Source organism: Coregonus lavaretus, assembly GCF_964263955.1.
Source record: "Coregonus lavaretus genome assembly, chromosome: 17".
Taxonomy (NCBI): Eukaryota; Metazoa; Chordata; class Actinopteri; order Salmoniformes; family Salmonidae; genus Coregonus; species Coregonus lavaretus.
The window spans coordinates 42,418,157-42,430,222 of NC_140004.1; the positions used below are offsets into that span (position 1 = coordinate 42,418,157).

A 12,066-nucleotide genomic window follows, 5' to 3' on the forward strand; every position below is an offset into this window, starting at 1 on the left:
AGAGGACGTGGCCAGAGCGGTAGAAGGAATGACCCACCCCGAAACAGGAATAGTAAGGTTTGGGCTGCCGTTAGAGGGCAGTGGGTTTCAGGGGATGCCCAGAGGACACTTTTGCCATGGGCCGATTACGGAGAGTATGTTGGGAAAATAACTGAATTGTGTAATAGCCTCAGAGAGACATGCAATCCATCATGAGCAGAATAACAGACAGGACAGAGCCAAGAAAGAAGAGGAAGATGCAGAGTAACTAATTGCCACTCTGGGAGAGATGGCGGGTAGAACTAGAAACTTAGGAGAGAGAGGAGATAAGGCAGGAAGAAAAGAGAAGTGAAGGTTGAGGTCTCCGTGCCTCCCCCAGAGCAGAGGGCAGAAAGGTTATATCCAAACTTGGCAGACCAGGCATGGAGAGAAAATCCAGATGATGAATACGTAGGGAGGAGAAGGAGAGTGCAGGGGAATAATGTTGCCCCCAACCGGCCCCACCTCCCTATGAGGAAGAAGGGGCTGGAGGAGGAAGGGAAGATGAAGGTGAGGAAGAGCCAGAGATAGAGGAAGTACAGGACAAGGGCAGAGAAAGTCAGACAGGAGAGAAAAGGAGAAGCAGGAGAGAGAACTGGAGGTGTTTGATCTGTCTCTTGTAGATTTGGCATTACAACAGGAACAGAAACCATACCTAACATTGACAGTAATGGGTAAAAAGATAACATTTCTCTGTGATACTGGGGCAGACCGAACCTGTATTTGTAAAGATAATGCACCAGAGGGAATTGACATTAATGGAGAAAAAATTATAGTGCGATCAGCCTCTGGTCATAAAGGTATTGAACAGCTGTCTGCACCAGTAACACTGAAACATGTAAAGACAGGGAGTGAAGCTACTCTGCCTGTACTGATTTCAGTACAATGTCCTGTTAATCTATTGGGAAGAGATGAGATGACGCAGTTAAACATAGAAGTAAGACCGACAGTGAGGGGAATGCAGGCTCATGTGATAAAGGATAATATGGTTGTAAGTGGTGAAGGGGAACCATGTTATTGGTATAGCCAGGACCTGTTGAGGGGAGGTAACTCAGACATACCAAAGACCTTAGTAGACTTGACTAAAACCCTAGTACCTGACTCACCTAAAATGACTGAGGATGACTTACATTGTACTCTGTGGTATAATACACACTCTGTCCCTAGTAAAGAATATGAGGAAGCTCTGTTTAAAACCACAGAAAGGACTATAGCCTTGAAATGGTTTTACTATGACAACACCCACGCAGTAGTGGAGGTGGAAATAGGGCCCCAAAGTCAGAGACTGTTCAGGGAAATATGGAGCCCACATGTGTCCCTAGCAAAGGAGCCAGCAGAGGACTGGAAAGACATGGGCCAGTGGGTATCCAAGGGCAAGAGGATCACTGATTGGGTCAATATTGTGAGTGGCGATCAACACAGCCCATCCACAGATAGTACATTTAGATGAGAATAGCAGATGCTGAGGAGAGGAATACCTGTTGACAGAACAACAGGAGTCAGACTTAAAAGAAGTTCCAGAGCATTTGTGGTCCCAGGGTCCAGCAGACGTAGGATTAATAAAAGGGGTAATTCCAGTACAGGTGATACCCAAATCTAATCATAGGCTATATCAGAAGCAATACCCTATGAAACCAGAAGCAATAAAAGGTTTGCAGTTTACCAAGAGCAGATTGGGAGGGACCTTGAGGGAGGGCCAATTCCCGGGGAGATAGTGAGGCCAGAAACAAAGGTGCAGTGTCCTGGAAATCACAGTCTGTTTTGTTTTTTTTCCAGTTCTGCTGGGAGTACATTGGATGATGGGGTTTTGTGTTGAATTAGAGACAGTGAGACTATTAGTCAATAGCTAGGAGAGAAGAGAGGTTACGGTAGCAAAGACAGACAAGAAGGAAATGGTAATAGTGGAGACAGGAGTGAGTGGAAGTGTTACAATTGTGACAAAACGGGACATTTTGCTAGAGAATGTGAGGAACCGTGTAGTTACTGTGCAAGGAAAGGGCACCAGTTAAGAAACTGTAGGCAGAAGGGGAAGAGAGAAATCAGGAGTCCTCATGACCTGGCTGTTTGGTTGTTGTTTTTTAATTGGGGTTTTCAAATAAAAAACAACACACCTAGTATGATGTTTATAAAGCCTTGTTGTTTCAATTTTGGGGGGTTTTCAGCAGGTCAAGGGTGATAGGTCTTAGAGGAGCACACAGTGAATTTTATGGAGTTTTTTAGGTTTTTGCTGAGTTTGGGGTATATATGATTTCTTATGAGAATGAATGTCATGAGGATTAATGAACACTTGGGATAAGTAACATTTATTAAATATTTAGAATAATGGTAATGTTTGGTATACTATGGGATGGAATTTCAATTGCCTCTGAACTCTGTTTTAACTTTCTGGTGTTAATTAATCATCCACACTGGTAAATTCTAAAGGCATGAGAGGAGGACTTTAAGATAGTTTATTTTACCAATAAATAAAAATAAGGGATGGCAATTGGATGATAAATTACCAATATTACCTAAGTGATTGTTAGGTAGGTGATAATATTGACACATGGGCAGTGACATGTGTCAAAAGGAGGGATGGATGGTAGAACAGATTAGACAACACTTTGTTGCACATGGGATTACTAATTATTTTTTTTTAAAAATATGTGTTATCTGTGCTCAAACTAATCACCAGGGCAGACAAAGGGCACCTCAGGGTGAGTATCCTCCGGCTAAGTACCCTTTCCAGCAATTGGAAATGGATTTTATAGTGTTATCACGGAGTGAAGGGAAGAAATTTAGAGTAACCCCAGATAAAATGGGTTATCCCCCTTTGAGAAAGTGTTTGGAAGACCTTACAGAATGCCACAGTTGGCAGAACCAGACAGGCAGACATAGAACTAGAGAGCACCCTAGCAGAACACGTGAGAAGGTCGTTTATTAACCACACCTGTATGTCAGAGGTTTTGTGCCCCCACAGGTGAATTAAAGGAGAAGGTGACCCACTCTATCTAACCAGGAGACTGAAGCAGGCCTGGCGGGAAGGGCCCTACCAAGTACTGCCTTTGCCAGCAGAACAGCTGAGAGATCCATCTGGGTGCATGTCACACACTGTAAAAAGGCAAAACCAGCTACACCTGACGAACAAACACAGAGTTAGGAGAAAGATCCGATAACCACAAGGGTCCGGGGGTTGGCTCCTTAACGAAGATTCCCTTACCCTGTCTGATCATCCCTGTGTGAGTTCGGTAGAAGGTGAAGCAATGGGTTGGCCTCTGGCATCTGACATGTTCTCAGGGCAAGGGTGGGGATTCACAGGTCTCCCGACGGTAGGTAGCTGTCTGATTGTGGGGGCCATATTCCTAACACACATGGACCCTCCTGTTTCAGCCAGAAGTGGTAGTTAACCTAACACAAGTTGAAAAGGCATAGGAGACAGCTAGACGTAGGGAAAGGGGAAATACTAGGGACTTTAGGGAAGGACATCACCATATGTATGTCACCATGTACATCCTGGGACTATGTAGTTGCTTATACCAAGCGGGGGGGGGGATATGTCAATCTCCATACACAGTTTAGGGACAGGTGTAGTATTGTGAAAGTAGGGAATTATCAGAAATGGCAGTGCGACCCATATGAGGGTAGGTACTGTCTGAAAGTCTGAATTATGCTAAAACAGATTACAGACCTGACAAGTGAGATATCTTCTTCAACTGGGGCACCCTATAGAGTAAACCTCTCTGAGGGAGGTAGTGAGACAGTGCAAACTATAGACCTGAAGGAAGTAGTACAGATGGAGACGGAGTAAATAGATTTTAACCTGTGGTTGGAATGGATTCAGTATACAGTCTAAAGAGGACTGTTATGCCTGTAGGACAGCCAAACCAAGGTTAACAACTACTCCGTTCCCCTTGACAGGCTTTAACTCTCTGTCAGGTTCCATGCAAGCCACCTGGGAATGTGGTGAAAGAGTCTTGTAGTAACTTGCACTATCTGTACCCCCCATAACAAAGTCATCCCGACCTGGGTTGCCTCAGTTTGAAGTCACAGGGGATTCTTATTGTTTTTCTATGACTAATAAGATAGGATACAGGGTAAGGCATCTTAGCTCCTGCTCCCACACAGAGAATGTCACACCTAAAGAGACCATGACTAATCTCTCCTCTTTGTTGCAGCCAGAGGATTTTAGGAACCAAAACCAGGCCCGTATTGACATCTGATGGTTGTGTGGTGATAACTGATTGTGAACTCACCTACATACGCAAACAATCAAACGTGTCAGAGACTGGTGAGTTGTCACGTAGAAAGTAGAACCTCCTCCCGGGATCCTTTGATGAAAGGATATATATATATTGATGGGATAGGAGTACCTCGAGGGGTTCCAGAACAATTCAAAGCTAGGAATCAGATCGCAGCTGGGTTTGAATCAAGTATTTTCTGGTGGTCAACAATTAATAAAAACGTAGATTGGATGAATTATGTTTACTATAACCAGCAAAGATTTATAAACCACACTTGTGATGCAATAAAGGGATTAGCTGAGCAGACAGCGGCAACTAGCTTAATGACATGGCAGAATAGAACAGCTTTAGATATGCTTTTGGCTGAGCGGGACGGGGTTTGTGTTCTGTTTGGATCTATGTGCTGTACTTTCATCCCCAAACAATACAGCACCGGACGGGTCCGTGACCAAAGCGCTTCAGGGACTCACCACGCTGGCGAACGAACTGGCTGAGAACTCTGGTATTGATAGCTCCCTAAACGGTTAGTTTGATAACATATTTGGTAAATGGAAAACTATTGTTGTAACTATTCTGGGTGAAGTTATAGCTTCTATGAGTATACTTGTTCTTTGTGGATGTTGTCTTATTCCCTGTGTCTGAGGGTTGGTGAGCAAGGCAGTTTCCCAACAGATGGTGAGATACGGCCCAATCCCGGACTCCGACTGAAGGATATGACCTACCAGGCTTGGTGGAGGACGACGACGATCCAGATAATTTGAGACTGGATGTTTTCCTAGAACTATAAATCTCTAGTTTAAAAGTTATTGTAATGATCTTTTGTGTATTAAAGTCTCGTTTTAAGTATGATGTACTAGTTACCATTGCTAAAAAGTAACGTTATGCTTTTAATCATGGGGTAACCCTGATGAACCTGTAATGTTTTAATATGCAAACCAACTTATATACTTCAATGAGTGTGATTCATTTCTATAACAACATATATTTTGTATGTGTGTAATATTTAGTCAAAGGGTGGAATTGATAGATTAATTATTAATGACTAATTATTACACCCTGAAACTGTGTATAATGTGTGAGTGTAGGACCAGTAAAGGCTATGGCATTGAGCCATTATTTAGCAATGTGAGTAAGAGTCAGGCCAGACAACAAAGACAACTGAGAAACTAAGATAAAGAGGCCTCCCAATTTAGGGAGGGGAGAAACTTATGAAAACATGGTGCAGAATATTGTGAGAACGGCAATAACTGAGTAAAGCAGGGAGTAGGATATGTGTGTGTGTGTGTGTGTATGTATGTGTGTATGCATGTGTGTATATGTGTGTGTGTGTGAACTGAAGGTCAGTAGAGCAGTTTTAGAGTGGAAAACTACAGCCCGCCTACAGAGGGAAGGGATTTCTTTTTGTATGACGTATGAGTATAAAAGATGGACTCTGAAATTGTGATGGCAGAATTCTCAATGAATAAATATCTCTGACCATGCAGACCGGGACTCTGGGCGTTACTTAAATCCCAAAAAACTTACAACCTTTTGGGAGACGCACAGAGACACTAAAATAGTTTGTTAAATAATTCACTTAACAGGTTGCCCATGGTAGAAACTGATTTACAGTAAGGAAGGTGAGGTTGCCCCTGGAAAGAAACTGATTTACAGTAAGGAAGGATGAAGTTGCCCCTGGTAGAAACTGATTTACAGTAAAGAAGGATGAGGTTGCCCATGGTAGAAACTGATTTACAGTAAAGAAGGATGAGGTTGCCCATGGTAGAAACTGATTTACAGTAAGGAAAGATGAGGTTGCTCCTGGTAGAAACTGATTTACAGTAAGGAAGGGATGAAGTTTCCCATGGTAGAAACTGATTTACAGTAAGGAAGGGATGAAGTTGCCCCTGGAAGAAACTGATTTACAGTAAGGAAGGTGAGGTTGCCCCTGGTAGAAACTGATTTACAGTAAGGAAGGATGAGGTTGCCCCTGGAAAGAAACTGATTTACAGTAAGGAAGGATGAAGTTGCCCCTGGTAGAAACTGATTTACAGTAAGGAAGGATGAGGTTGCCCCTGGTAGAAACTGATTTACAGTAAAGAAGGATGAGGTTGCCCATGGTAGAAACTGATTTACAGTAAAGGAGGATGAGGTTGCCCATGGTAGAAACTGATTTACAGTAAGGAAAGATGAGGTTGCTCCTGGTAGAAACTGATTTACAGTAAGGAAGGATGATGTTGCCCCTGGTAGAAACTGATTTACAGTAAGGAAGGATGAGGTTCCCCCTGGTAGAAACTGATTTACAGTAAGGAAAGATGAGGTTGCTCCTGGTAGAAACTGATTTACAGTAAGGAAGGATGATGTTGCCCCTGGTAGAAACTGATTTACAGTAAGGAAGGATGAGGTTCCCCCTGGTAGAAACTGATTTAAAGTAAGGTCAGTTGTCACTTCATACTAACGGTTACAGTTAGGAGTTGGGTAGGATAAGCTGTTTACACACTAAACTAATTGGTATCTTTCAAGATATTGACTTTATAGGGTCCAACCACAGAGTTGAGTTAAGGATTTAAGAGCCCAGGGTTAACCCATGATAGTCCAGGGTTAACCCATGACATATCTCAAACGTGTCAATATGTGTTACAAAGGTCACTACAGCTAGACGCTACATAGATGTTTACCTCCCACAGTTATCTCATGACCAGACCGCTCTGTTGTTGTGTAAGAGAGAATGTGTGTGTGTGTGTGTGTGTGTGTGTGTGTGTGTGTGTGTGTGTGTGCGTGACCCACACCTACCTGCAGGTGAGCTGCTCTTGCTTGCTTGGATAGAAGGTGGCATTGAGAATAGAGAAGACACTTCCACCCATCATGGTCCCTGAGTACGGGGAGATCTGGAGACAGTACTGCCTGTAATCTCCACAGCAGCTCAGTAGGGACACACATGTAGCATGGCATGAACACGTCTCCCATGTTTCACCACACTGTCCCTCACATGATTGACCTGAAGAAAGATACATCTTCTTATCTTACTCAAAAGATAACTATTTTGTTTTAACTTGTTTGTTTTTTTAACATACAATACTATGGTAACAATTACAGTAGTTGGTATCTGAATCGTATTAATCTCGGTTAACACAGAACTAAAATTTCACGTAATTTGGTCAGCTGCGTGATTTCTTATAAGCAAATGAAATGTATAAACTACACTGAACAAAAATATAAACACAACATGTAAAGTGTTTCATGAGCTGAAATAAAAGATCCCAGAAATTTTCCGGACGCACAAAAAGCTTATTTCTATAAAATGTTGTGCATTAATTTGTTTACATCCCTGTTAGTGAGCAGTTCTCCTTTGCCAAGATAATCCATCCACCTGACAGGTGTGGCATATCAAGAAGCTGATTTGGTATTTTATTAGGATCCCCATTAGCTGTTGCAAAAGCAGCAGCTACTCTTCCTGGGGTCCACACAAAACATGAAAAATGACATAATAGAGAACATGAATAGACAAGAACAGCTCAAGGAAAGAAACTACATACATTTTAAAGGCACACGTAGCCTACATATCAATACATACACACAAACTACCTAGGTCAAATAGGGGAGAGGCGTTGTGACGTGAGGTGTTGCTTTACCTGCTTTTTGAAACCAGGTTTGCTCTTTATTTGAGCAATATGAGATGGAACGGAGTTCCATGCAATAATGGCTCTATATAATACTGTACGCTTTCTTGAATTTGTTCTGGATTTGGGGACTGTGAAAAGACCCCTGGTGGCATGTCTGGTGGGGTAAGTGGGTGTGTCAGAGCTGTGTGTAAGTTGACTATGCAAACAATTTGGGATTTTCAACACATTAATGTTTCTTATAAAATGAAGAAGTGATGCAGTCAGTCTCTCCTCAACTTAAACAGCATGATCATTAAAACAGGTGCACCTTGTGCTGGGGACAATAAAAGGCCACTCTAAAATGTGCAGTTTTGTCACACAACAATGCCACAGATGTCTCAAATAGAGGGAGCGTGCAATTGGAATGTCCACCAGAGCTGTTGCCAGAGAATTTAATGTTAATTTCTCTACCATAAGCCGCCTCCAACGTCATTTTAGAGAATTTGGCAGTAGGTCCAACTGGCCTCACAACCGCAGAACACGTGTATGGAGTTGTGTGGGAGAGGGGTTTGCTGATGTCAACGTTGTGAACAGAGTGTGCCATGGTGGCGGTGGAGTTATGGTATGGGCAGGCATAAGCTATGGAGAACGAACACAATTGCATTTTATCGGTGGCAATTTGAATGCACAGAAATATTGTGACGAGATCCTGAGGCCCATTGTGAGGGCCATTTTTTAAAAGGTATCTGTGATCAACAGATGCATATCTGTATTCCCAGTCATGTGAAATCCATAGATTAGGGCCTAATGAATTTATTTCAACTGACTGAGTTCCTCATATGAACTTTAACTCAGCAAATTCTTTGAAATTGTTGCATGTTGCGTTTATTTACAGTTGCGTTTATCCTTCCTTGCGTATATTTTTGTTCAGTATATTTTCAGGTCATTATAAATAATATGTTTGTGTACTAGTTAATTATATGCAGTAGCCTACAGTATGTAAAAAAATTAATAAAAGGGATTTTAATGGAAAATAAACACTAGGCCAAGTAAATATTTATAAGCAGTTTTCATATGCAAAATAATACAATAGTAGGACAATCAAATCGATTAGCCCTATCTGATACTGTTCAAGAAGTAGTTATGTTATCTCCTGAACATTAATACGTATAGTTCTCTGGTAATGAATCTACTGTTTAGAAATACATTCGTCAATCTCACGTTCACAACTGTTATTGACAATCAAGTTTTGTTGGGACTCTGTACTTGCGTGTTAAGAGCTTTTAACCCAGTAATAATGTATCTACTTGACAGAATTAAATTTCTTCTTAAACTTTTATATACATATTTAACTTGAAGAATGGTAACTTACCAGTTATTTCGGAAATGCATCCAAGTATCACTGCTAAGAGCAAGACGCTCTGTCTCCACTTGAACCTCATAGTAGACAGCTGTTCTACATTCTTTCCCTGTCTATTCATTTTTATCAGCACACTGTTATGACGATGTGGCATTCAGAAAGACCTGCATTTGCGGTGTTCTAAAAGTAACAAAGGTCTTTCCGATAATTAATATTTGGCTCCAGGCAAGTGTGTCACGCACTGTTATTCTTTAACAGAATATGGCACTGACACATGTTTACTTCTAGTAGAGAAGTGTATCGCGCTGCAGTGTAACTTGTTGCTATTTTAGAGAATAAAAGGTTGCAAAAAAGGTAAATATAAGTCATATTTAAATAGATTAAATAGCCTTCGAATTACAGTTCGATAACTTTATACGTTTTTCCTGCAACATTGTAGCGCTTTCAACGGTCTCGTGCTAATAAGCGAAAAGGCACGGTTTCCACGCATGCGCAATTGCACATTTTACAGCCCCTGTAAGCTAGCAGGTTAGCCTGTTGGCTCTCAAGATATATTGAAATAAGTTATTTTAGCCGTTTTCTATTATTATTTGGTTGGGATTTCGTTATTGGCTGTCGCTAAGACGAGTCATGGATTTCTCGTCGTGCATGATGATGTCTCCGAACAGAATGCTAGAGCTTGCTAGACCGTTTTCAGTCCATTTATGTCGCTAACCAGCTACTGTAGTTTACGGAAATGTATCTTTGGTAGACGATTATCGCTTCATTAGTTTCCTTTTTGTTTTTGAAATGGATGAAAAAGAGGAGGTATTGCACGGACTTGAAAAGACTGGATGGCAAAACAGTTCTCATCACTGGTAAGGCAGCTACACAAGCGAATATAAGAAATTCAAATTAGCCTTCTTCTTCTTCTATGATGTCATAACGGTCCGCAAACAATCGTTTAAGTGCATGCCGCCACCTACTGTGCTGGAATGTACGATCGATCAGGTTTCTCCCAATTCTGTACTACCATGAAAATAAAATAAAAACCTAATAAATCCCTACCAACTTCTACCACACCCTCCCCCAAAACCCACCTCCCCCGTTAAACTTGATCTATGTAATGCTGAAACACTCCACCCTTAGGATTGTTTAGCATGTCAACAACCATTTCAACAGTAAAATCTGTTACCCCCAATATCTCTTTTGCAGTCTCCACAATAACCTTCAACCTGGCATTTCTGCTTTCCACAACCCGAGTCGTGTTGATAACCTTACCAATAAAAACTATGAAGTCAACTTTATTTATTATCAAAGATTTGTGAACAGGCCTCCAAACCATGCCAGGACCAGCAGAAACACCAGCCCCGACATTAGGTCCCCTTACTACAGGACCAGCAGAAACACCAGCCCCGACATTAGGTCCCCTTACTACAGGACCAGCAGAAACACCAGCCCCGACATTAGGTCCCCTTACTACAGGACCAGCAGAAACACCAGCCCTGACATTAGGTCCCCTTACTACAGGAGCAGCAGAAACACCAGCCCCGACATTAGGTCCCCTTACTACAGGACCAGCAGAAACACCAGCCCCGACATTAGGTCCCCTTACTACAGGAGCAGCAGAAACACCAGCTCCGACATTAGGTCCCCTTACTACAGGACCAGCAGAAACACCAGCCCCGACATTAGGTCCCCTTACTACAGGAGCAGCAGAAACACCAGCCCCGACATTAGGTCCCCTTACTACAGGACCAGCAGAAACACCAGCCCCGACATTAGGTCCCCTTACTACAGGAGCAGCAGAAACACCAGCCCCGACATTAGGTCCCCTTACTACAGGACCAGCAGAAACACCAGCCCCGACATTAGGTCCACTTACTACAGGACCAGCAGAAACACCAGCCCCGACATTAGGTCCCCTTACTACAGGACCAGCAGAAACACCAGCCCCGACATTAGGTCCCCTTACTACAGGAGCAGCAGAAACACCAGCCCCGACAAATTTTGTTTAAAATTAGGGATTCCCCTTCTCCCTGTTGACGTCCCCTTCCCCGTTCATGCCCTAGATAGCCGTCCGTTGGGTGCGGGCTTGATCAGGGAGGTCACGGCGCCACTTAGGATGTGTGCGCAGGGGGGTCATCAGGAGATGATCCAGCTATTTCTGATTGACTCGCCTGCGTATCTGGTGGTGCTGGGCATGCCCTGGTTGAGTACCCATAACCCATCTATTTCGTGGCAGGAGAGGGCTCTGATGGAGTGGTCTGCCCAGTGTGTGGGTCGATGTTTAGGCGTTTCCGTAGGGGCTACCTCGGTGGAGAGTCCAAACCAGGTGCCCGCATTGCACGTTCCCCCTGAGTATGGGGATTTGGCTATTGTGTTCAGTAAGTCGAGGGCGACACAGTTGCCTCCCCATAGGCAGGGAGATTGTGCGATAGACCTCCAGGCAGGAGCTGCGCTCCCACGGAGCCATGTGTATCCTCTGTCTCAGGAGGAGAAGAGAGCTATGGAGACTTACATAGACGAATCTCTGAGACAAGGATACATACGGCCCTCCACTTCCCCTGCGTCCTCTAGTTTCTTTTTTGTGAAGAAAAAGGATGGTGGGTTACGCCCGTGCATTGATTACCGTGGTCTCAATCAGATTACGGTGAAGTACAGTTATCCACTCCCGCTGATTGCGACCATGACGGAGTCATTGCACGGGGCGCGTTTCTTCACTAAATTAGATCTCAGGAGCGCGTACAACTTGGTGCGCATTAGGGAGGGCGATGAATGGAAGACAGCCTTTAGTACCACCTCGGGCCATTACGAGTATCTTGTCATGCCATACGGGTTGATGAACGCTCCTTCAGTTTTCCAATCATTCGTGGATGAGATCTTCAGGGACATGCAGGGGCAGGGG

General features: G+C 43.2%; 1 protein-coding gene across 1 annotated transcript in view; it reads right to left on the bottom strand.

The window, feature by feature from the left end:
• susd2 (sushi domain containing 2) overlaps nt 1–10,053 on the bottom strand; it is a 47,747-nt gene extending 37,694 nt beyond the window's left edge. Inside the window, 2 exon segments of the mRNA XM_084180611.1 lie at nt 7,011–7,215; nt 9,192–10,053. Coding sequence (XP_084036737.1) covers nt 7,011–7,215; nt 9,192–9,333 — 347 coding nt within the window. The 5' untranslated portion in view covers nt 9,334–10,053.
• Between the last annotated feature and the right edge of the window lie 2,013 nt (nt 10,054–12,066).